We start from the raw sequence: 26,630 nt of genomic DNA, 5'->3' as shown, positions 1-26,630 counted from the left end.
CAGTGTGTCACCAACCAGGAAGCTCCCCCAGCCTCAGTGCCCAGGGTTTCCATTGGGATGTCATTACACAGGTGCGGTCGATTGGCTCATGCCCACATGAATGAGTCCATCTCCAGCCTCCCTCTTTTCCCCAGAGATCAGGCTGATAGCCCCTGGCTCGAATCCCCAATTTCCAATCACACAGTTGGTCTTCCCCACATGACCAAACCCCCATCCGGAGTCATCTCATTTGCATATTACTTTATGTAAATAATGCTTCTCACATTAAAACACATTTTTAGAAGGAAGCAAGTCTAAATTGGAGATTTGAGGTCAGGGATCCTCATTTGCCTCGTCCCCCAAGGGGGAGGCCCATCACCCACTCCCTTGTCAGAGGTTCTTCCTGGCTGCAGTCCTTCTCCTGGCTACGTCTTAAGGGCTGCGTACACACAGGTCTCCAGAGGCTGCTTCCCCTGGCTAGCAGGGCCCTCACTCAGGGCTCTGGTGTTCAGCTCAGCATACGTCACTCCATGAGGTTCTTCAGCTCTTGACAGCTGAGCTCCTTCCTCCTGAAAGTAAGAAGGGAGAAGTGGATCAAGTCTTCCAGGGAGAGTTAACAGACCTTTCTGATGAGTGATGTTTGGACTGAGCTTGCAATGATATCTTGCGATTCATCTTAAACGCCCCCTGTTGTGCCCTCCCTTTCCAACCCCCAAAAGCTCCAGCATTGTCAAGAGTATTCACTACCCACACCACAGTGAGAGACAGATATTCACAAAACCAGTCATGAGTTTTGGAAATGAAGAAATCTATCTGCAGATGCCCTAACAGCACCCTCATGATGCAGGAAAAAAAATAAAAAGTCTTTTAGGGAAGATGATGTCACAGTGAGGACTGAGCAGTCGTAGTAACAGTGTGGTGGACAGCTTTCCAGGTGGCCGCCCCAGAGCCTCCTACTCCTCAAGTCTCTGTGAGGTCCCCTCCCCTCTTGAGAGTTGGCTGGACCTAGTGTCTTACGTCTATCCAAGAAATATAGTGAAAAGAAAAAAAACAACACAAAAAAAAAACCCCACAGAAAAACAGGTGGACCCTCATGACCAAGACAGGGTCATGAAAGACTGATGCCCACTTCTCCGCTGTCCCTTCGCTCACTCACACCGATTGTGGGGACAGAACCCCAGAAAGCAGTTTCCAGGTTCTTGGCCTCACGTGGAAATGGTGCTCACTTGGGTAGTAAAGGGCCATCAACTGTGATTGGATGGCCATCAGCTGTGGGTAGTTAGCCGTCAGCTATAACCAGTGAGCCATTGGCCACTAATATAACTGCTGTGGCTACGCTAGCAGCAAATGGGGGCTGGCAAGAAGATGGTGGCTGACAAAGCAATCTTAAGAAAAAAGAACAATAATGGAGGTATCACACTTCCTGACTTTGGCTTGTACTACAGGGCTACAATAATCAAAACAGCATGGTATTGGCAGAAAAACAGACACATAGACCAATGGAATAGAATTGAGAACCCAGAAATAAAACCACATAAATATGGACAGATAATTTTTGACAAAGAAGCTAAAAACATACAGTGGAGGAAAGAAGCCTCTTCAATAAATGGTGCTGGGAGAATTGGATAGCCACGTGCAAAAGAATGAAACTGGACTGCTATTTGTCACCATGTACCAAAGTTAATTCAAAATGGATCAAAGACTTAAGCATAAGACCTGACACAATAAACTGCATAGAAGAAAACATAGGTACTAAACTTATGGACCTTGGGTTCAAAGAGCATTTTATGAATTTGACTCCAAAGGCAATGGAAGTAAAAGCTAAAATAAACGAATGGGACTATATGAAACTTAAAAGCTTCTGCACAGCAAAAGAAACCATCGACAAAATAAAGAGGCCACCCACTGAATGGGAGAAGATTTTTGCAAACAGTGCCTCCGATAAGGGGCTAATATCCAGAATATACAAGGAACTCATGCAACTCAACAAAAAAACCCAAACAACCCAATTGAAAAATGGGCAGAGGACTTGAAGAGACATTTCTCCAAAGAAGACATACAAATGGCAAATAGACATATGAAAAAATGCTCAACATCACTAATCATCAGAGAAATGCAAATCAAAACCACAATGAGCTATCACCTCACCCCAGTCAGAATGGCTATCATCAACAAGACAAATAGTAACAAGTGTTGGAGAGGCTGTGGAGAAAAAGGAACCCTCATACACTGTTGGTGGGAATGCAGACTGGTGCAGCCATTATGGAAGGCAGTGTGGAGGTTCCTCAAAAAATTACGAATATAATTGCCATATGACCCAGCAATCCCTCTCCTGGGTATCTACACAAAAAATCTGAAAACATTTATAGATAAAGACACGTGTGCTACAATGTTCATTGCAGCTTTGTTTACGGTGGTCAAGACATGGAAACAACCAAAATGTCCTTCGATAGATGAATGGATAAAGAAGTTGTGGTATATATACACAATGGAATACTATTCAGTGGTAAGAAAAGATGATATAGGACCATTTGTGACAACATGGATGGATCTTGAGAGTGTAATGCTGAGTGAAATAAGTCAGACAGAAAAAGCAGAGAACCATATGATTTCACTGATATGTGGTATATAAACCAAAAACAACAAAAGAACAAGACAAACAAATGAGAAACAGAAACTCATAGACACAGACAATAGTTTAGTGGTTACCAGAGGGTAAGGGGGGTGGGGCGTGGAAGATGAGGGTAAGGGGGATCAAATATATGGTGATGGAAGGAGAACTGACTCTGGGTGGTGAACACACAATGGGATTTATAGATGATGTAATACAGAATTGTACACCTGAAATCTATGTAATTTTACTAACAATTGTCACCCCAGTAAATTTAAAAAATAAATTAAAAAAAAGAAAAAAAAGATGGTGGCTGAGCTAGCAAGAGCAGATTGCAGTTAGGACGGCGGGTTGCGGACAGTGTGGCTCCTGCTTCCTGTGTCTCCAACCCAGCCGCCAGAGAGAATATAGTGGTACGACTCCCCTATCTATGGCTCCGTGGGTGTTCCTTTTTGGCCTCACCCTATCCTGCGTGCTTATGTGTGGAGTGGGACAGGAGATCCCGCCTGTCACCCTGCATGACACCGATGAAGCCAGCTGCTGTGTTATGAGCTGCCATGTGGGGAGGCCGTGTAGCCAGCGTGGTCTCCAGCACACAGCCAGCAAGGGACTGAATCCTGCCGACAGCCACCTGAGTGAGTGTGGAAGCAGAACCTCTCCTAGGCAAGCCCTCAGCAACCCTGGCCAGCACCTTAGTCACAGCCCAGTGAGACCTCGAGTGACAGGACCCAGCCTAGCCACACCCAGATCCTGAAGTGCCGGCATGTGAGATAATAAATGTTACTCTAGGCTGTTACATTTGGGTACGATTTGGTAAGAATCGATAATTCATACAAACAGCACCAAAGTAAGTGTTAGCAGGAAACATCCAGTAAATCCTTTGGGACAGAAAACAGATTGGTTACCGCCAGGGCCTGGGGGAGGGGAGTGGGGAGGGACTGCTGAAAAGACGTAAGGGCTCCTTTTGGGGTGATAGAAATGTTCTGGAACTAGATAACGGTGATTGTTGCACAACACAACATGGGCAGTGTGCCAAATGGTGCTGATCGTACATGTTAAAATGGTGTTTTATGTTTATTGTGCTACAATTTAAAAAATTGAATTATTAAGGGGAAAAAATAAGAGTTACTACTAATACTGGTACTGATAACTGATGCTATATGGTGTACAGTGTGGTAGGTGCTTTACAGAGGGACCTTACCATGTTCTCATCAAGAGGTGAAATATCCCCATTGTCCAGATGAGGAAACTGAGGATCAGCGTGGGAATGGCACTTGCCTGGGGACCCACAGGTAGGTATAATAACAATAGCTTGAAGGTACTGAGTACTTATGCCATAGCAGCAGCCCCACTGATATTTCTATGGCTGTGAGCTCATTAAGCCATCCAATTAATCCTATAAAGAAAGAGGTATTCACCCCATTTACAGACAGAAGTATCCTCAGGAAGGAGGAATCATGGGATGAAGGTCCCACAGCCAAAGAAGGCATAGACGAGTTCCAACCAGATTCTCCCAAAATGTAGGGGAAGGGTTGGGGCAGATGAAAGCAGAGGCCCAAACCATTGACAAAACTGGAGAATGAGGGAGGGGGCCAAACTGGAAACTCACCAGGGCAGGAGAGCAGCTCTTCACAGCTGGAGACACATCTGGAAGGGAGAACTTTCCGCCATGATTTCACCCTAGGCTCCAGGGGTCAGGTTTACACACACACACACACACACACACACACACACACACAATGTGCACATGAGCTTGCACACATGCATACACACATGCACGCACACATGCACATGCATACTGACACGTGTGAACACACCAGTGCATATATACATGCAATACTCACACACGTGCACACTCACATACACTTATACTCACATGCACACAAACATGGAAACCACACACTGTGTGCAAACAGCACATACACACACCATACATGCATATGTACACACCTGCACACCTACACGTGCGCTCAGATGCACACAGACCGCCCACGTGTGCACACACCACATGCGTGCATCACATGCTCCTACACACAAACATATGCACACAAGGATTCCCCCCACCACCACTTTCTAACTTTCTATCCAGGGTTGATTACCTGTCACCACTTCTTCAGGTTTCTTAGAAGAGCGGGAGCTGAGAGAGAAACAGAATGAAGCATTGGGGATCAGGGAAGCTGGAGAGAAATCAAGGTCCTTTGAGTAGGTGGAGGTGAGATGCAAAGTAGGTTCACGTGGAAACTCATGTCTCTCTACCTCCTCCCAGCTTGATGTTCAACCCTCGAGTCTCCAGGTTATCGATGCTCAGAAGGGTCTTGAGAGCCAAGCAAGAGGAAGTGGCTGGGAGCAGTGTGCTCCTTGAGGAAAGAATGCAAGGAAAGGACATCAAGTGAGAAGTGGAGTGGTTGTGAGAAGAGAGACTTGGGGTGGTCACTGGAGCTGGTCTGGGGCACAGAACAGGTGGAGGCAAGACAGAAAGGTCAGTAGTTCTGGAGACGATGGAGGAAGAGGTAAGTGTTGGCTGATGGGATCCTCTGAGTGGTCTACCTTTTAGTCATCTTGTCAGGCGCTGCCCCTGGGGGTAAAGAAAGAGAAGAGGATGGATCAACCTCATAGTGTTACCTTCCTCATTGTGTTTCTCCCACTTCCCCCAGAAGATGCAGCCACTGTTCTGAACTCACCACAGCAGGAGTATCTGTAGATGAGGAAGGCTGCGAGGAGGAAGAGTAAGGTGAAGATGACGATGAGGATGATTTCAGTGGTCCCTAGAGAGGAGAGCAGGTAAGAGGGCCAGTTGGTTTCCCAAGACTTGTTCTATTGCCTACATGTCTACCACTAATTGGGATCCTATGAAGTGCTGGAGATGAACTACATCTCTCGCCTACTTACAAGTATCCCAGAAGAGACTTAGAAGGATGCCAATTTTATAGATGCACAAGCTGAGGGTCAGAGAGTGGAAGAAAGATTTCCAAAGTCACCCAGCTACTGAGTAGTCAGAGCCCGGACTCCGACTCCACCTCAGAAGATGTTGCATTGAACCACATTCTTCCCGTGTCACCAAAATACAGACAAACATCGTGAGGACGTTCCCAGCAATGGATGTCTTGCTGTCACAAGGGAGCCCCATCCTGTGTTTGTATGACCCTGTCCCAGGCAGCTGTCTTCTCTTACCTAGTGTTGTTCCTGCTCTGTTGGAAGACTCGGTCTCTTCTAGAAGAGAATCCCTGGCTTAAAAAGATAGTCACAGAACAAGAATCACAGTAGTATACCATTGCTGTACAATTTCAAACTCTGTATATTATTTACAAAGAGATAGTAAATGTATAAAAACATGCACACAAATGATGACACCAAGTTTAGGGTCATCATCTTGATGATACCAAGACCTGTATATATCTCCTATTGGTCATGTTTCTCTGGAGATTCAGGCTAATACAGGTAGACAGAATGCTCTTAAATCAGATATGGCTGTGGTTCCCAGGGTGAATGGAGCATCCTGCCCACTTTCTGTAGGGCTTCTGGGGACAACGTAGTGATAACCCAAACTAACAGGCATTGAGTGCCTGCTCATGCACCTAACCTTTCCTCTCGCCTGTAGCCATGTCGCTGTTTTGTGATCCCATTGCACAGAGAGGTTAGGCTACAGCAAGAGTGGGTTTTGTTTGGTGGTTTTTTTTCTCTCTGTGTGTGTGTGTCTTTTTTTTATAGATAAGCAAACTAAACCTCAAAGAGGTTACGTGATGTGCACAGGGTCACACCCCTGTGAGTAGCGGAGTGTGGTTGGGACCACAGGCTTTGTTAGCCCTGCTGTTGGGACACTCACCACACCACTCACTCTTCATTTCACCACAACTGTGGTGCCCCCCACCCACGCACCCCACACCTCTGAATTGACCAGAGCAGAAGAAGAGGGCCCTGAGACATCCGAAGATCCCCCACCCCCACCCCGAGCTCTGTACTTCAAAGGAGGAAACAGCTGCAGGAACTTCACAATCTACGCCCCCGACCACAGATTTCCTCAACTCCCTGTGCTGTCACCTCCAGTTCTTCACTCCTCTGTCCTACCAAGCTTAGCTTCCATCTCATAGCCACCCATCAGGAAGTGGGGTGCTATTTATCGCAACCTCCTCCAGTCAACTCAGCCCTCCCCAGCTGCAGTACACTTTCTGCAGAACCAGAGACCACAGTGAACTTGTCCAAAGTTCAGAAATAATGAATAACCCATAAATTGTCAGAGTCCTGGGGCCTGGCTCTGCCGAAATCAGACTGGAAAACTGGAGACAAATCCAAATGTGGAAGAAAGGGGAAAAATACATAAGTGACCTTAAAGGAAGACAGATGATGCCAAGTTAGGTGAGAAATATTTCTTCACTAGCTACTGGTTTGGGGCATGTATTTTAAGTAATTGGAGATTCCAGGGATGGGAGGAGAGTATGTTCTCCATCCCCAAAGTCCCTGCCAAGAACTCTAGTGTCTGACAGGAAACCAGATCCTGGGTCTACAGCAGAATTTTTCAACTTTTGCACTGTTGACATTTGGGGCTGGATAATTCTTTGTGGGGAAGGTGTCCTGTGCATCATAAGACGTTTTGCAACATCTCTGGTCTCTACCTCCTAGATGCAAGGAGCATCCCCCATCACCAGTTGTGACCAATGTCTCCAGACATTTTCCAAGTGGCAAAATGGCCCCCCAAGCTAAGGTCAGTTACTCCTCTTTCCTTCTGTCAGGATTACTGCCACCACCTTGCTCTGCCTCCTGGCTCCTGCCTTGGTCAATCAGGTGACCCTCATGTCTCCTCAAGTTCAAAACACTGGTATAGCAAAATGTTCAGAATTCTGGTTTTACAGCAGTTGTGTAAAACTAAGGGGTTTGTAAAAGGCTCTGGTGAAACCCAAAGGGGAACTCTTGGCCTATTTCCAGTAATTGTGCGTATCAGTGCACCTGCATCTTGTCATCTACCCCAGTGACACTCTCCTCTCTTCCGCAGCCTATGGCCCTTGGTGACAGTTGCCAGCATTTGAGCAGCGGCTGAAGGAAGACAGGAAAGGTTTAGACTGCGTTTGACAGCAGCTGCCTGGGTCATTCCAGGTCACCTATTATATCAGCATATTCGTATCAAACGCAGCAATAATTATGACTATCAAGTCAGAAATGCAGGTTTCTCATATGCCAAGAATAAATAGAAGAATGGGGGGGCAATTAATCATCAGTTGTTGAATAACCCAGAACTATTTAAAAGTTCCTCCTTCTATGGAGAACAAAGACAATGTTCTATGTCTTTCTTCCTCCCACTTTGCCTGTGTGTTGAAAAGACCATCTCATCTGTGTTTGACCTTGTCATGTACGATTGAACTGAGTTGAAGAGACAGACACACACCCCTGGCCTTCCTAGAACCTGGAAGACTTTAGATGTCATAATTTTCCACCAATATTCATGATTAATTGTAATGATAAGAACATTTACCATTATCATGAGGGGCACACACATATTCTTTAGTCTACTATTTCCTGGAAAGTCTTGGGAATGCAGTTCTTTATAAAGCTGATTGGGAACTCAGAGGCCAAGTTTTGGGTGGTCGTAATGATAATAATAGCAAATATTTATATGGCATTTGGTATATACCATACATGGTTTGGAAAGGACTTAGGTGAATCTCACCATGAGTCCATTGTGTAGGTAGTACTATCAACCCCATTTAACGGGTGAGGAAACTGAGGAAACGAGGCTAAGTAGTCTGTGTGGAAAGGGTTATTAGTTACTGGGCCCAACCAAAGTCCAAACAGTTACAATTATTCACAAAGCGAGACTCCCTGCACAGCCTTCCAGATCACAGGGCCGTGTACCCAAATGATGGGCACCTGGTCCCTATTTAGATGGCTCTGGTTGTTTGAATGGTCTTCTCTTTCTTCCCAATTGTCTATCCCAGAGGGGGACATTGAATATCCTTCACAGTGACCTAGAAGACAGAATGGAGTGAATGGGCCATAGATGCAGGAAAGGAGTCCCTAAGAACACGAATTCACTGCCTCACTCCTGGGACCCAGTGTGGCACACAGAGAAACATTCTCCTTCTTGCCAAAGACCTCCACACCAGCATTAGTGACTTAAGTTTTCCTCCTATGGCTATGGGTCTATAATTCTGTAGCAAACACCTGAGCATGTCCCCCTTGTTAGATGCCTTAGTCTGTCATGCTGCTATAACCAAATGCCACAGGCTGGGGGTCTTATAAACAAGACATTTTTTCCTTCCAGTTCTGGAAGTTGGAAGTCAGAGACCAGAGTGCCAGCGTGGTCAGATGAGGGCCCTCTTCTGTGTTGTAGACTTCTCTGTCTATCCTCACAGGGCAGAAGGGGACAGGACGCTCTCTGGGGTCTTTTCTATAAGGGCACTAATTTCATTCATGGGGGCTCCACCCTCATGATCTACTCACTTCCCAGAGGCCCCACCTCTGAATACCTTCCATTGGGCATTAGGATTTCAACATACAAATCTGGGGGGACACAGACATTCAGAACATAGCATCAGAGAAGAGCACCCCTCTTTCCCTTAGGAACTGCTCATATCCCCCTCTGCATTTCTGTCACTCTGGATCGAGCAAGGGTTTTGTCGCCTAACCCTTCAGGGAGTGTCCCCACAATTGAGCCAGAGGCTGAAGAGACCAGGGCCATTCACAGTCCCTATTCAGCAGGTTTTCTTGTTTGTTTGTTTTGAACTGAGTCTGGGACACAGGGCCAGTCCCTTCTCCAGGGGTAGAAGTTACGAGCTGCAAAACTCACCTCTTGAAAGCCATACCCTCTGCCCAACAGAAGAAGTCTGTCCAGACTAACAGAGGATGAGCCAAACATAAGAATAAGAACACAAGTGTCAGAGAGGAAAAGAATCGGGCAGAATTCCAGTCCGTGGTTCTGGTTCCTGACGCCCAGTGGCATCCATGCCCTTCCCACACTCTACTAGTCTGTTATCCCGTGGTTTCCAACCAGGCATGGTGTGGCCTCCCAGGGGACATGTGGCAATGTCTAGAGACATTTTCAGTTGTCACAACTGGAAAGGGGAAAGGTAGAGGTCAGGGATGCTGCTAAACCCCCTTTGATGAACAGGATGAATTTTTCTCCCCGCTCCCACACATAAAAAGAATTATCCAGCTCAATATGTCAATAGTACCAGGTTGGGACACTCTGAATTGTCCCCATTAACTCCGTGGACCAGCGTACTCCCCCACTTTTTCTAGGCTTCTTCCAGGTGGATTTTTGTCACTTGCAATCAAGTGCCATAACTAATACAGACACTATCATCAAAACTATTAGTTGAAATCAGTTACTTATGTTTAGTTCTCACAGAAGTTGCGTGGGCCATATGTATGCATTGCTGTCCCCCCCTTTACGGGTGAGAAAGAGGCATACAAAGAAATGACTTGCTCAATACCTCACAGATAGCAAATGCCAGAGCTATAGTTTTAACTCGGGTCCATCTGACTTCAGAACCTGTGCTCACACCCTCTACTGCCCTAAAGATCATGGGGTTTCCCAGGAGCCCCAAATCCCTGCCCTGTGTGATTTTGGGAAATTCTGGCATTTTTATATGACCCCGTGGAGTTATAGTTGGTTCTCATATCAATACTGAGAAGTTCAGCCCCCACCTGGAATGATGTCTTGTTCCTACTGGCCTCTCTTCCTCTCCTTGCCCTGAGCAAACTCAGTCCTCAAAACTAGCCCTAGCCCAGAGGGTCAAAACACATCCCTTTTAAAAACAAACGGAACCCAGTGAAATTTCATAAAAAAACAAAACAGAACGCTCGTGCACTGTTGGTGGGATTGTAAATTGGTGTGGCCCTACAGAAAATGGTATGGGGTTCCTCAAAAAATTAAAACTAGAACTACCTTATGATCCAGCAACCCCACTTCTGGGTATTTGTCCAAAAGGAATAAAAGCAGGTCCCAAAGAACATTTGCACACCCATGTTCATAGCAGCATTATTCACAGGTTGAAGCAACCCAAGTTTTGATGAACAAAATGTGGTCCAACCATACAAGGGAATATTACTCAGCCTTAAAAAGGAAGGAAATTCTGACACATGGTACAGCATGGGTGAACCTTGAAGACATTATGTCACGTGAAATAAGCCAGTGACAAAAAGACAAATATTGTGTGATTCCCCTGCTACCGTGGGCCGAGAGTCATCATATGCATAAAGACAGCAAGTAGGAGGGTGAGCTCCAGGGGCTGGGGGGCGGGAGAACAGCAGTTGTTTAATGGGGACAGTTTTAGTTTTGTAGAATGAAGAGACCGTGTTTCCCCGAAAATAAGACCTAGCCAGACCATCAGCTCTAAGGCATATTTTGAAGCAAAAATTAATATAAGACCCAGTCTTATTTTAATATATTATAAGACCAGGTCTTTAATATAATATAATATGATATGATATGATTTAATATAAGACCGGAACTTATTTTAATTTTTGCTCCAAAAGACGCATTAGAGCTGATGGTCCGGCGAGGTCTTATTTTGGGGGAAACGGGAGTTCTGGGGATGAGTGGTGGTTATGGCTGCACAACAGTGTGAATATATTCAACACCACTGAACTTTGCACTTAAATGTGGTTAAAATGGTAAATTTTATGTTATGCATTTTACCACAATTAAAAAAAATAATCCCTTAAAAAAACGTCTAGGCAGGAAAAAACAAAAACGAAAAGCACTCTCCACTGGGTTGAGCTAAAAGACATGAATGTTAGAGAATGAAAATGAAATGCAGATCTTTCTGGAAGTCTGAGTCTGGTATTCCCTGGGCCTTTTGTTATTCTCCCTCCTCCTCTGCTTTTTTGCTGGAACCTTCTAGTAACTCCAGGAGGTGTCATTCACACTTTAGTCCAAAAAATGGTGCCCCACTCAGGAAATATGCAGTGATTTTGTGGTTATACCTTATTTTCCTAGTGGGGTCAGGCATAGCAACCCCTCCCAGCCTCTCCTCTTCAGAGCTCAGCTGTTCATCTATGGTGGGAAGGCCCCTGCCAGCCTCCTTTTCTGTGATTTTCCACCATCCACACTCACTATCTCAGCAGAACATCCTGTCCACTCTTCCATAGGATCCCAGCCCTAACTTCCTTTTTCCCAAGTGGTTTTTCCAAGCTCCAGAGTCTTGTAGGGAAGGAACCGCCATCTGATGCACTTCAGGTGGCAGAAGTCAGCTGGCAGATAATCCAGCTATTGGCCTCCCAATGGTAAACACCTTACCTGTCACCCAGATTGCAATGTGGTCACTGGGCTCTGAGGCCCAGAAAGGAGCCCTTGTCTGGAAGTACACACAGCTGTAGTTCCCAGTGTCACCGACTGTCACACTGTGAAGGGAGAAGTCTATCTCCTTTCCTGCTGGACTCTGGCGCTGTACGGGTGTTGAAGTTCCTTTCTTCAGTAGAGCAAACGTTGTAGACTCAGTCAAATGCTCTGGCGCCTGGCACTTCAGGGTCACCTTTTCTCCTGCGGTCACCTTACCCCTTCTGTGGGCTTGGAGGGAAGGTTTCTGGAAGTCTCCTGTAAGAGAAGGAGGCTGTGAGGTCATGAGGAGAAGCCTTGGGTCCCCCTCAGCCTTGTCCTCCTGGCAGGGTTCCCAGGGAGTGTGGGAAGTGACGGGCGCCTGATCTCACCCTCTTTGTGCTCTGATTCCAGGAAGGCGATTTCCCTCCTACAAGCCCTGGCTGAAGCCAAGGTCATCAACTCTGTTCCTGTCTCTGTCCATCTCCCCCTCCCCAGGCACACTGCAGATGAGACCCCCGGCCCCTCTCATCCTCCCTCATCCCTGTGCTAGGAAGGCCGTACGTCATTCTGAGCACCCTGTCCCCACCTGTCACTAGTAGTAAAAGGACATCACTGGGCGGTGACCCTATGTGGCGGCTCCCTCTTCGGTAGTATTCACAGGTGTACTCTCCGGCATTACTGGTTTTTAGATCAGCGAGGTGAAACTCAGCCAGGCCCCCTGGGGAGTCAGGAGATGGCACGGACCTCACAGGGCGTCCGTTCTTTCTGAGACCAAACTTTCCATCCTTGGTAGGAGCTGAGCATCGCAGTGCCACTTGGCTGTTGGTAGGAACCACCGAGCTGGGCCAGGCACTGATGGAGGGCCTGGGAAGTGACTCTGGAAGGAAGCAGAGTCCAGGGCTGGATTTGGTTCCCTCACTGCTCTCGGAAGCCCATTTAAAGAATGGAAAGGGGGAACTGGGGCCTTTGGGGGTGGAGGATGGAGGAGGGTTTAACTGAAGAAACACTCACCATTTCTTATGTCTCCTTGGCCAACACAGAGCCCTGCAGAGGAATTGTCCGTGAGACATGAGCTCCTCCCTGGAGCCCATGCTTTCACCCTGCTTTGATCCCTGTGGGACCATCCCAGGGGCTCTTCTGAGGACAGACCCCTCATCGTCATATTCACAAACAGTCCCAGCTTTTCCCCGAGAACACAATTGGCATCATCGTCTTTTTGTAGCTTATGTTAGTTTCCTAGGGCTGCTGTAACAAATCACCGCATACTTTGTGGCGTATAACAACACAAATGTATTGTCGTGCAATTCTGTCGGTGAGAGGACTCCGACACTATGAGTCTCACTAGCTGAAATCAAGGGGTTAACAGGGCGAGTCGTTTCTGAAGACTCGAGGGGAGAATCCAATCCCCCTTCCTTTTTCAGCTTCTAGAGGCTCCTGCATCCCTTGGCTGGTGGCCTCTTCCTCTAGCTTTGAAACAAGCAATCCTCTTCTTCCTCTCTTTACTACTTTGAGCACCCTTGTGATTGCATTGGGACCAACCAGCTAATTCAGGATCATCTGTTTAAGGTCAACTGATTAGCAACTTTAGTTCTATCCGTTATCTCATGTGAAGGAACGTATTCACAGCTTCCGGGAATCAGGACGTGGACATCCTTGGGGAGCCTACCACACAGTCTCTCTACCATTTCTCACATTGTCCCATGTCCGCATCCCAGAGTCCTCTCCCCTCACCTTGCCCCCAGGATGTTGGCTGGCCCTGCCATTTTGCCTTGAACCTAACCGTTTCTCCCCATCATCCACCTTATTCTTCTACCATATCCTAGATTTCATGGTGGAGGAGACGACAAGAGACATTAGACTTGACTCCTGATGGTCTCTATTACCCTAAGCATGGCACCCAGGTGTCCCCTGAGTGTGTCAACATTGTAGATGGCATAGGATCCATGCCTTCCCTGGGTGCCATGTCTTCTAGAGTGTGAGAGACACCAATGGGGACCATCTGGCTGGGAAAAAACACACACTTAAATTTTAATGACCCCTGTTATTCCTAATGGTCATAAGATATCTGGAGATACTAGAATTTAAGCCCTTGAGGGCAGAGAGTGCATCGTCAGTGCTTAGAACAGTGCTCAATAAATATGTGTTGACTGACTGAGTTGAAGCCTTATGTAAAGAGAGTCGTTTGCAAAGATTTCTGAAGCTCCAGGAATAACAATGATTTCCTGAATTCCCCTCTCAGCACAACACCATAACCATCACAGCAACTGAGAGTGGGGAAAGAGGTAGGGAGGTCCCAACCCTATGATAAGGGGCATCAAGCTGCTAAAAACGTAGTCCTTTCTTTGCCCTGAGATATTTTTTCTTTAACAGGTTTTTTAAAGTTAGTTTCAGGTGTACAAAACAATGTAATAGACATTTCACCCCTCACAAAGTGATAACACTGCTCCCCCAATCTATTGCCCTGCTGACATCGTATATATCTATTACAATTCCATTGACTCTATTCCCTATGCTGTAGTCCATATCCCGTGACTACACACACACACACACACACACACACACACAAAATTATAATTGACATACAATATTATTCAGCTTCAGTTTCAGGTGTACAGTGCAGTGGTCAGGCATCTACACCATCCATGAAGTGGTCTCCCTAATAAGACATGTGCCCATCTGACACCCTACAAAATCTTTACATTATTAATTCCCCAAACTGCCTTTCATATCCCTGTGGCAATATTGTAGTTACCAACTTTTTAACAAATGTTTTATTAAAATATAGCTAACATACACTATTATGTTTCAGGTGTACACCAGAGTTATTCAGCATTTACATACCTAAAGAAATGATCACCATGATAAGCCCAGCAACCATCGGACAGCATACCAAGTTATATTATTGACTGTATTCCCTATGCTGTACATTGCTCTGAGATATCTCTTTCTGCTCTCATAGAATGACCTAAGTGCACCTCTGACATTACAATTGGCCATGAGTAATCACCTTGGTGCTCCAAAGTAAATCTCAAAAACCCAAAATTGACATGACTTGCAAGATGAAACATATGTCCCCCACCTTTCCCATCTCATAGCCTTGTAGGTTTAGATAACAGTGACCCAAGAAATGTGCTTTCTAGACATCCATGTAGGTGATCTAGTTGAATAGCTTATAACAGTGGTTCTCTACTGGGGACAACTTCACCCCACAGGGGATGTTGGGCAATATCTGGGGACTTTTTATTTAGCAACTTGCAAGTACATAATACTGTATAGTTCACGCTGGTCACCATGCTGTACATTAGAACCTCAGAACATACTCATCTTATAGCTGGAAGTGTGTGCCCTTTGACCAGCATCTCCCCATTCCCCCACCCCCTTACACACTGTAGCCTCTGGTGACCACCATTTTACTCTTTGTCTCTATGAGTTCAACGTTTTTAGATTCCACATGTATGTGAGAATGTACAATGTTGGTCTTTCTCTGTCTGACTTATTTCACTCAGCATAATGCCCTCAAGGTCCATCCACATTGTTGCAAATGGCAGGATTTCCATCTTTCTCTTAGCTGAATAATATTCCATTGTATCCATTTACCACATCTTCTTCATCCATTCGTCCATCAGTGGACACTTAGGTTGCTTCCATGTCTTGGTTATTGTGAATAATGCTGCAGTGAACTTAAGGGTGTAGATATCTGTGGGGACAGAGCCAGGACTGTGCAGTTTCCAGGTTCTCGGCCTCACGTGGAAAGGTGCTGGCTCAGGTAGTAAATGGCCATCAACTGTGATTGGATGGCCATCAGCTGTGGCTAGTTGGCCGTCAGCTGTAACCAGTGAGCCATTGGCCACTCATATAACTGCTGTGGCTACGCTAGCAGCAAATGGGGGCTAGCAAGAAGATGGTGGCTGAGCCTGCAAGCGGCGCAGTGAGGGTTGTGGATCTTGTGGCTCCTGCTTCCTGTGTCTCCAACCCAGCCGCCAGAGAGAATATAGTGGTATGACTCCGCTACCTATGGCTCCATGAGTGTTCCTGTTTGGCCTCACCATATCCTATGTCCTTATGTGGGGGGCGGGACCAGAGACCCCGCGTGACTCCCTGCATGACAATGTCTCTTCGAGATAGTGTTTTCATATCCTTCAGATACATACCTGCAAGTGAAGTTGCTGGGTCACATGGTAGCTCTATTTTTAAATTTTTGAGGTGCCTCCATATGGTTTTCTATGGTGGCTGCATCCATTTACATTCCCACCAGCAGTTCCCTTTTTTCTACAGTCTCTCCAAAACTTATTATCTCGTTTTCTTTTCTTTTTTTAATAAAATTTATTGGGGAATATTGGGGGACAGTGTGTTTCTCCAGGGCCCATCAGCTCTAAGTCATTGTCCTTCAATCTAGTTGTGGAGGGCACAGCTCAGCTCCAAGTCCAGTGGCTGTTTTCAATCTTTAGTTGCAGGGGGTGCAGCCCACCATCCCATGCAGGAATTGAACTGGCAACCCTGTTGTTGAGAGCTCATGCTCTAACCAACTGAGCCATCCGGCTGCCCCTGTAATCTTCTTTTCTTGATGATGGCCATTCTAGCAGGTGATTAATAATTGCAACAAAGACTATCTAACTACCTTTATGTAAAAAGATTGCCAACACCTATGAAGATCACGGGACTCACTGTTCACTTACTTTACCAAGATTTCCAAACATTTCCACCCCAAATCCCCCCAGATTATGACCTTTTTAACTTCCTAGTATGGCTCAGTAGATTATGGTCTTTGGAATTGTGCTGACCAGAATTTGAATTCAGCTTCTCCAGTTAGTGGCTTTATGAGTCATGTCAAGTATCAATCTCAGATTCCTCGCAGGCAATATGGGGATGCAGATTATTTTGCAGAATTTTTTGTACGAGATGTAACATGACTTTAGTTTGTACAAAGACATGAGATTAAGTAATATTGACTCTGTGTGAGGAAGTCATTTTCTTCCCAGTTATGTCTCCATCTTGGTCACATAGAAGACTAGCACAGCTGCATATAGTCTCCAATCTATTTCTTGCATTCAATCATATCTCTTAGAAACAAGACTAGAGGAAAATGTGGCTCAGTGTTTACAGTCAGGCAGCAATAGCTCTTAGAACTTAATCGTGAGCTGGCCCGGTGGCTCAGGTGGTTGGAGCGCTGTGCTCCTGATGCGAAGGCCACCGGTTCGATTCCCACATGAGCTAGTGAGCTGTGCCCTCTACATATAAGATTGTGAATGAGGGCTCTCTGTGGACCTGGGCTGCCATGAGCAGCCCGAGGTTGGCGTGAGCTGCGGTGTGCTGCTGTGGGCTACCGTGTGTCGCCATTAGTGGCCAGTGGCCAGCGTGAGTGGCCGGCAGCCTGCGAGAGCTGCTGTGAGCTGCTGTGAACGGCTGACTGACTGCCTCAGCCAGGGGGAGTGCAAGGCTCATAATACCAGCATGGGCCTGGGAGCTGTGTCCTACACAACTAGACTGAGAAACAATGGCTTGTACCAGAGTAGGGGGAGGGGGAGGTGGAAAAAAGGAGGGGGGAGAAATAAAAAAGAACTTAATCGTATTATTTCTCCTGTGACTTTGCACTGACGACTATGTTCTATTTTGATGAGGCATACTGATTTTCCATTAATAGAACTGTTTTATAAATCTTTGGAAATAGACTTGAGTATAAAAATGATAAATATAAAAACCTGAGGCGATTTGAAGAAGAATATCACATAGGAAAGAAGACAGATGTCACATACATATGGCAAAATGTCATTGTTCAGGGCCAGCCCGGTGGCTCAGGCGGTTGGAACTCCATGCTCCTAACTCCAAAGGCTGCCAGTTCGATTCCCACATGGGCCAGTGGGCTCTCAACCACAAGGTTGCCAGTTCAATTCCTCGAGTCCCACAAGGGATGGTGGGCAGCGCCCCCTGCAACTAAGATTGAACATGGCACCTTGAGCTGAGCTGCCGCTGAGCTCCCGGATGGCTCAGTTGGTTGGAGCGCGTCCTCTCAACCACAAGATTGCCGGTTCGACTCCCGCAAGGGATGGTGGGTTGTGCCCCCAGCAACTAGAAAACGGCAACTGGACCTGGAGCTGAGCTGCACCCTCCACAACTAAGACTGAAAGGACAACAACTTGACGCTGAACGGCACCCTCCACAACTAAGATTGAAAGGACAACAACTTGACGCTGAACGGCACCCTCCACAACTAGGATTGAAAGGACAACAACTTGACTTGGAAAAAAAGCCTGGAAATACACACTGTTCCCCAGTAAAGTCCTGTTCCCCTTCCCCAATAAAAAATCTTTTTAAAAAAATGTCATTGTTCATGACATTGTTCATGACTGAATTTGGAAAACAGATAGAGGAAAATATGTGTAGAGCACCCGACACATTCCTTGTAGGTAATATGTATTCAGGAAGTGGAAGTTTCTATTCTTTGCTTATCCATCCGACTCCATTACCTACCCTAGTCACAGCAACTCCAGCTGCCTTCACAGCCCAACTAACCACCACCTTCAATGACCCTTTCCTTTCCTCCCCCAAGACTTACCCACACAGAACAGGGCCAGGAATGAGGGGATCATGGTGGTCCTCCCAAGCCTCTTCCAAGGGTCTTCTTTCAGTTTGGCTGTTTGTGGTAAGTCCCAGTGTTCTCTTGGCTCCCAGATGTGCAGTGACAGCTTTGCTCTGTTTTTAATCCTGCACTCTTACATACTCACGGTTTTTGTTTCTCAGTCACAAGAGGGAAATGACGACTATTGCAACACCCTCTCAAATCACTTTGGACAGGCTTAACTCACAGAGTCCTTCTCTCGCACAGTCCTTCGACAGCCAATTCTAAGGCATATTCATAAATATGCAAAGCATGTGAGAAATTGCTAGTCGAATTTCATAACCATTGTCCCCTTCTACATGGTGACAGAATACAACTGGACCCATGATGATCAGAATAACAACTATGCTTCTCTCTCACAGAGAACTGTTGGCCTTTCTAGTCAACAGGACGTGAGTGGAAGTGATTGAAGTCTACAATTTCTGGGTTATGTCCCCCGGGAACATTGGAGGGCCAGAGATGGGACTGAGCTGATAACAGAGATGACAAGTTGTAGGGGCATCAGGGAGGAAGGGAGAATCTGGGAGACTAAGACAACAGCCTGTAAAGAAAAGGGAAGGAAAAAGAATCCTTGTGGGCAACGTGGCAGGAAAGGAAATCTGAAAAAGAAACGTCTGTGGTGGAGCTGTCAGTTGTCTGCTGTGGGGGACAATGCAAACTGTTCCCTCAATATCTTCTATGAAATCTTCTTTAAGACTTGGATGGAATGGGTTCTTCAGGAGAACCTGGAGGAGCCGTGTCCCACATCTGGTTGAGATTTTAAGGGAATGTAGAGACAACATAGATGGTGAATGTTGCTGATAGATGAGAGCTGACATGCTCATGGAAAAATCTGGAAGGTTGCAATCCAGTATTTGTAAAGTATTATTCTCTGAATAGTGAACTTGTGGCCCATATATATTTTTTCCTTTGCTTATATGTGTTTTCTCAATTTACTGAATTTGATATCAGTTAATTTTATCACTTTAAATATTTTGTATTAGTTTCAGGTGTACAAAACAATGTAATAGACATTCACACCCCTCACAAAGTGATAACCTCCCTCCCCCAATCTGTTACTCCTCTGACATCATATATAGCTGCTACATTTCCTTTGACTCTATTACCTATGCTGTACTTCACATCCTGGGACTATATAGACACAAAAGTTTAGACAATTAAGTTTGCAAACTTTCCAACATGTTAAGTGCACGGTGGAACATTCGCGAACTTAACGTCTTACCTTCATACATTTAATTATCGTTGACATTCAATATTGTTCAGCTTCAGCTTCAAGTGAACAGCACAGTGTTCAGGCATCTACATCATCCCTGAGGTGGTCTCCCTAATGAGACAAGTGCCCATCTGACACCCTACAAAATCTGTACATTATTGATTATATTCCCCAAACTGTCTTTCATATCCCTGTGGCAATAATGTGGCTACTAATTTGTACTTTCTAATCCTTTTACCATCCCTATTAAATACATTTTTAAAATTTAACCTTTAGGAATTTTAAGTGAGGTTCTATGGGATGAGAAAAACTAAGTTTAAAGAAGAATGAGCTCTTCTAAAGCGTAGAGTTTAGAACTGATTAATTTAAGGACAAATATACATAAGGACTTTCATGGAAACATGCAGAGGGAATACACACTTTTCTCCCAAAACCTCATGAAAAGGCAGTAAAAGAATTTACAAAGAGGACACAAACTTAGAAGGAAAAAAGCGAGAGAGAGAGAGAGAGAGAGAGAGAGAGAGAGAGAGAGAGAGAGAGAGAGAGAGAGGAGCTAGTATAGGAAAAGAAATGTTGACAAAATTATAGAAACTAGAAAACAAATGGATGTGTGCCTACCAGAAGGGCAACTAAAAAGCCTGCCTTGTCCATCTGTGCAAGTGCTGAAGACTCCATGATCTGGAAGCCGCCATCAAGAGACGTCTGCCAGGAGGTGGTGTATGAATACCTCAGCTCTCTTGACCTGTGATAACTGTGAAGTGTGTTCCTTCCTGGCCTCTAAAATTTAATCTGTATTAGGTGCCACAGTAATAAGTACCAGCAGTGTCAAGCTCCAGCAGTATTAAGTACTAACAGTATTAAGTTCCAGCAATATTAAGCTACTGCAGTATTAAGCTCCAGCAGTATGAAGTACCAGCAGCATTAAGTACTAGAGGCATTAAGTACTAACAGTATTAAGCTCCAGCAATATTAAGCTACTGCAGTATGAAGTACTAACAGTATTAAATTCCTGCAGTATTAAGTACTAGCAGTATTAAGCTTTGGCAGTATTAAGCTCTTGTAATATTAAATACTAGCAGTATTATGCTCCAACATTATGAAGTACTAGCAGTATTAAGTTCCAGCATTATTAAGTGCTAGCAGTATTAAGCTCCAGTTGCCCACAGAAGAACTTCCATATCCCCAGTGAAGTGTCGCAATCTCTTTGTTAAAATAAGAACCCAAGCAAGTCATAGGTTTATAGTATTTTTCCATCATTTTTTGGAAGAAGTGCCATGTGCCTCTGAAGCTCTGTTGTCTGGATGGGCTTACTTGTCTTACTACTTAAAAATACAGAAAAATCAACAAGGCCACAACTTATCTAGATGAAAACCCATTTAATCACAGGTGTTTCTTTGAAGGTTATTTTCAAAGAATGTTGCAATGACTTTTGAAGTCTTAAGACTCTTATAAGACCCTTTTGTTCAAATAACACGTCTGTGTGTAGATTTATTTCAACAGAAAGTTGTACAATTCAGTAAGTCCTATGAATATTCATGTGATTCTTCATGTTGCACCTAAAACAAGACCGATATTCTTGAAAATGCTTTCAACTCAGCGCTATAACCAGATTCTTTCAATTAGTTTTATAACTCAGATCTTTCTCTTTCCTGTTGGGTTTTTAATGGAGGCTCCACTACATAGGCATAGTTAACTAAATTATTGGCCCTTGGTGATTAAGTCAGTCTCCAACCCCTCACCTCTCTCCCTTCCCCTGAGGTTGGGGGACAGATGCTGAAATTCCCAAACTTCTCATCAAATCTTGGTCTTTCTGACAATCAGCCGCTGTCCTGAAGCTCCCTAGAGTCCCACCAAGAGTGACCTCATTAGGACAAAAGATGCTTCTGTCACCCTTACCACACAGGAAATTCCAAGGGTTTTAGGAGCTGTGTGCCAGGAACCCAGAAGGAAGACCACATAGCTTTCCAGATATCATGAGTCAAACCTAGACTGCAGCTAGGCATTTTTATGTTCTGCAGCTTCAGTCAGGGGGGAACAGGGCAGAAAGCCTCACACATCGTCTGAGCTCGAAAAGCAAAGAGAACCTGTCTCATAACAGCCCCCCAGGGTTGACAAGAAGGTGAGGGAGAGATGGCCTCTTAGCAGCCCCTCTCCTTCAACTACATGGCCATGTGAAAGGTTTCCAGGAAGCCATATCAGATCTACCCCTTTGCAATGGTGTGAACCTTCCATATTTATCTGAAATGAGCAATGGATACAAGATCTCCAGAAGGATGCAATTATGGGCTGAATGTCTGTGCCCCGCAACCCACCATATTCACATATTGAAGCCCTAACCCCCAACATATGCTATTAGGAAGTGGGGCCTTTGGGAGGTAATTAGGTTTAGGTGAGGTCAGGAGGCTGGATTATGACAAATCCCGCGATGGGATTCGTGGCTTTATAAGAAGAGATGAAAGAAATCTCTCTCCCTCTCCCCTTGCCATGTGAGGACACACTAAGAAGGCAGCGGCTACAGCCAGGGAGAGGGCTGTCACCAGAAACATGCTGGCATCCTGATCTCAGACGTCCCAGCTGCCAGAAGTGAGAAATACGCTTGTTGAAACCACCCAGTCTGCGGTATTTTGTTGTAAAACCCAAGTTGACTGAGATGCACAAAATGATGGGAACATGCAAGGATGGGCTCCTGGGGTCGGGTTGGGGGGTGGGAGCTGGGTGCCTGGAGCCAGGCAGGGCAGGGAGACTGTAGTAGAGACGGCTGGCAGGGGTTCTGGTCATGTCCTTGTTACTCAGGCACCCAGACGGATGGAGCAGCCACTGTCTCAAACATTGCTGGTCATTGGGTCACAGAGAAGAGAGAGCTCCGGGTGGGGGGAGGGAGTTCTTAAAATTAAATGCTCCGTCTTGGAAAGGACACTTGTCACTGCCGTTGACAACTCATGGTCCAGCCAGAATAGGCAACTAAGACTAGCAAGGGCAGTCCTATTACGTGCATGTTGTGAGTTCAGGAATTTCCACACTGATCAAGAAAAAAGTTGTGGCTACTAGGTGGCAGTAGCACACAACGAGTTTTTTTGCTCTCACAGGTTTGCGAGTGGGGCAGTCCCTTGTAGAATGAAACCTTCCAAAGGCAAAGGTTGGGGGGGACACTACCCAGAAGGGGAGGAGGGCAAGGGAACAAGAAGAGAAAGGGAAGTAACTCTATGTGTCAACATTGGAGGTGGGCGCCCCTGGGCTTTTGAGCTAACGGATCTTAACCTGCTGTGAAGTACACAAGTGGGGCCAACACACAGGTCATTTGGCTCATTTATATAATAGTGCCCCGAATGGGGGACATTTGGAGATCATTGGCAAACGACTGAAATGACTCCCACATTGCATTTTTAAGAAAAGGGCACCCTGATTTCCATGGGACTTATTTAAGAACAGTGTTCACAATGTTTTATTGCTGTATCCTGCCCCGCCCCTCCGAAGCAAAATAAACATTTTTTTTTAATTTATTGGGGTGACAATTGTTGGCAAAATTACATAGATTTCAGGTGTACAATTCTGTATTATATCATCTATAAATCCCATTGTGTGTTCACCACCCAGAGTCAGTTCTCCTTCCATCACCATATATTTGATCCCCCTTACCCTCATCTCCCACCCCCTCCCCCCCTCAAAATAAACATTTAATGCATGTGAAAGGAGATGCGGGCCTACACAGAGAATTTCATCTAAGCTTTTCCAGAAAATCCTTCCTAGACTCTAATCTCCATGAGGGCCAAGACCATCGTTGTCAGATTTCCCTCCTAATAACAAAAGCCCAGCAAGGCATTATTATAACATACAAAGGCCAGCTGACTGACGCTACAGCCCTGCCTTCCTACATTTCTCTCATTCTTACACTCTCACTATCAGCCACATTGACCATTTTTCTAGTGCAGTCCTATAATTATGAGTTCAGGATTTCAGCGCTGAGCAAGGAAAAAGATGTGACCACAAGGTGGCATATCACATAACTTTCAGTCCCTCATCATTGTAACCTTGTGTCTTCCTCCACTGGGTCTTTGTACACACTGTTCCCTCTGCCTAGAAGACCCTTTCGGTGCCTTTTCACCTAGTGAACGTCTGCTGAACTATCAGAGCTCCCATCATTTCTTCAGCCATTAGATCTCCGTGGTTAGGTCAAGTGCTCTTATCACAGGCTTTCCAAACGCCCTCTCCTTATTGCTTTAGTTGCAGTGGTTGAGATGGCTAATGGCTTCCCAGCATGCAGATTTCCCTTCTTCCTTTAAGTAATAGAACCTCCTCTCCCACTTTTGGAAGGATATATGCTGGAGCCCATATTCTCCCCAGCCACTTTGCAGCTAGACCTGGCCAGGAACTAAGTTCTGGCCCATGGGAGTGAGCAGAAGGGACATGTTCAAATTCTGGGTCCTTCTCTTGAAAATGATTGTATGGGTCTCTCTCTCTCTCTCTCTCTCTCTCTCTCTCTCCCTCCCTCCCTCCCTCCCTCTCCTCCTCCTCCTCCTCCTCCTCCTCCTCCTCCTCCTCCTCCTCCTCCTCCTCCTCCTCCTCCTTTCCTGCTGACTCAGAACCAATTTCAACATTTTGATAAAAACAAAGCTGTTGATAGACAGACCTAGACTGTTCTGCTAAGTGAGAGAAAAATAAAAGTACATGCAGTTTTTCCCCCTTGGGGAGGATCTTTGTTACAGCAGCTTAAAGTGCTCCCTAATCAATACAGTGAATAGTATTTTCTTTATGCTTTGGTTGCTCGATCGGCTCTGTGAGAGGAGGGTGTGTGTCTGCTATTACTCCCCACTGTGTCCCCAGCACCCCGTGTGGTGTCGGAAACACGGGAGCCCTTAAATTAACATGGGATAAGTGGATGAATGAGAACTTGGGACGAACGGGTACAGGGACAAAAATGGAAGACATAAGGGTGAGGATGGCAGGGTTTGTGAGATAAGAGGGGGATCCAATTGAAGCTAATAATAGTCACTTTTCTATGGCTGTCAGAACAAGTTGTCACAAACTAAGTGGCCTGAAACAGCACAATTTTTAAATTTTTCCATTCTGCAGAAGTCCAAAATGGGTTGGCAAGCTGGTTTCTTTGTTTGTTTGTTTTTTGCAGGCCTTAGAGGAGAATCCAATTCCTTTTCTTTTCCAGCTTCTAGAGACTGCCTGCATTTCTTGGCCGGAGGCCCTGCATCACCCTGGCCTCAGCTTCCACCCTCACATCGCCTTCTCTAAGTCTGACCCTCGTGCGTCCCTCTCACAAGGATCCTTGTCGTTGCATTGAACCCACCCAAATAATCCCCACTTCCTGAATCTCAATTTAACCACATTTGTGGAATCCCTTTTGCCATGTATAACATGTTCACAGGTTCCAGAAATTGGGACATCAGAGCTTTGAGGGAACCATCACTCTGCCCACCGTAGAAGGGCAAAAGTACAGAGCTTGTTTAAGTAACCTTCTGCACGGTGAGCTCATCCAGTCACACTGGGCATGTTTTCCTAAGACCTATGTGCCAGGCCCTGGGGATGGAGAGATAAGAAGCCTGGTCCCTTGGGAGGAGCTTGTGCCCTGGTCTGGGAGGAAGAGGCTCAGAATGCACAGTCTGATGAGTACTCAGTTGGGTTGTGATATTGCACTAGGGAAGCACAAATGGGTTGGGCAAGACTTTGCAGAGGAAAGAGCATGTAATGTGACACCTGAAGGGTGAGCAGTTAACTAGGCAAGACAGGGCAGAAAGGAAGGACCATGTCAGATGTGTCACAATCTCATTATGGACATCTTGGGAACTCTGAGCCTTTATGAGTGATAAATAATAAAGGAGCCATTACCTCAAAAAACATGATTTATTTTTAATTTTTATTGGGGAATATTGGGGAACAGTGTGTTTTTCCAGGGCCCATCAGCTCCAAGTTGTTGTCCTTCAATCTAGTTGTGGAGGGTACAGCTCACTGACCCATGTGGGAATTGAATCAGCAACCCCGTTCAGAGCTCGCGCTCTAACCAACTGAGCCATCCGGCCACCCCCTCAAAAAACATAAATTGCTTTGCAATTGTTAAATGTTAAACATTCCCCATTGTCTTCCTCATTTAAAAGTGAGACAGGAGACTAAAGCCGGTAAAGCCCACAAGTCTGGACTCAACAAACTGGACGAGATGGTTGTTTTTAAGAGGCAGCCACAGGGGGAAGAAGAAGCCCAACAGTCTAACCACGCAGACTCTCTGTGAGGTTAAAATCCCAGGTTAAACTCTGTTATGTGTCTTAGAGGACTGTTGGTGGTGATTTGGAATAACACATGTGCATCATCTGGCAAAGTGACTGGTATGGAGACATGATCTATGGTAGACAGTGAAATTCACGTTATGACTACTAGTCCCTTAATAAGCATTCACTGAGCATTTGTCTCTGCCAAGCCTTGTGCTAGTCACTGGGTCACTGCTGTTTTTTGATATGTTGCATAGATAAATGTGTGGGTAAACTGATGGATATTAAATAAGTAAATAAATAGGTGAGTGGATTAATTCAGTGATTAACAAAGGGTGGAATGGATAAATGGATGTAAGAATGAAGGAATGATGAATACGGGCAAATGAAAGGATAGATAGATGCACAAATGAGAGCAACTGGAAAGGGGATGGTATGTGTGTTAGGCATGGGGGTCATGACATAGAAAGAAATAAGGGTGAAAGTCAATGAAGAAATGGATGGATGACAGAAAGAATGAAAGAGTAAAGAAATGAGTGGTTGAATGAGTTATTGAATGAATGAATAGATGGAGCCAAGTTGAAGTACAAACTCGCAGTCAGCCGCCCTGGTGTGGCACTGACGTCCCATGTAACTTTGAGGGAACTTCATGTCCCCTCTCTATTCCACCATTTTCCCATCTGTAAAGTGGGCAGACTGCGTTTGATGACTTTGCAGGCCCATCCAGGACTGGTTCACTCTTTATAACC

The 26,630-nt window shown here is 45.5% G+C and overlaps 1 protein-coding gene and 1 long non-coding RNA gene across 7 annotated transcripts; one reads left to right on the top strand and one right to left on the bottom strand.

The window, feature by feature from the left end:
* Nucleotides 1–225: 225 nt before the first annotated feature.
* Nucleotides 226–18,743, bottom strand: LOC109437032 (T-cell-interacting, activating receptor on myeloid cells protein 1-like). 5 transcript variants are annotated; one of them, XM_019715947.3, is made up of 10 exons: nucleotides 18,397–18,743; nucleotides 12,855–12,887; nucleotides 12,430–12,720; nucleotides 11,823–12,119; nucleotides 5,762–5,818; nucleotides 5,272–5,301; nucleotides 5,138–5,165; nucleotides 4,690–4,727; nucleotides 4,200–4,237; nucleotides 226–548 (listed from the first exon to the last, which is right to left on the bottom strand). In XM_019715947.3, exons 1-10 carry the CDS (start codon nucleotides 18,428–18,430, stop codon nucleotides 405–407), a joined length of 990 nt encoding a protein of 329 aa, XP_019571506.3. In that variant the 5' UTR covers nucleotides 18,431–18,743; the 3' UTR covers nucleotides 226–404. The 5 variants fall into 5 exon arrangements, with proteins under 5 accessions (XP_019571506.3, XP_074172061.2, XP_019571504.3 ...); XM_074315960.2 differs by having other exon boundaries at nucleotides 5,762–5,800; XM_019715945.3 differs by having other exon boundaries at nucleotides 5,272–5,355; nucleotides 5,762–5,800; nucleotides 18,397–18,742.
* Nucleotides 4,734–25,741, top strand: LOC148757487 (uncharacterized). Of its 2 annotated transcripts, none has more exons than XR_016021983.1 (3): nucleotides 4,734–5,371; nucleotides 7,208–7,289; nucleotides 24,795–25,741. It is a non-coding gene; the product is annotated as an uncharacterized LOC148757487 (long non-coding RNA). The 2 variants fall into 2 exon arrangements; XR_016021984.1 differs by lacking the exon at nucleotides 24,795–25,741 and adding an exon at nucleotides 7,578–7,924.
* The last annotated feature ends 889 nt before the right edge of the window (nucleotides 25,742–26,630 follow it).

This window comes from Rhinolophus sinicus, chromosome 8, assembly GCF_057876585.1.
Source record: "Rhinolophus sinicus isolate RSI-liver-muscle chromosome 8, RSI-T2T, whole genome shotgun sequence".
NCBI classification, from domain to species: domain Eukaryota; kingdom Metazoa; phylum Chordata; class Mammalia; order Chiroptera; family Rhinolophidae; genus Rhinolophus; species Rhinolophus sinicus.
Note: the sequence above shows the minus strand (reverse complement) of the source record. Positions and strands in the feature narration are given on the sequence as shown.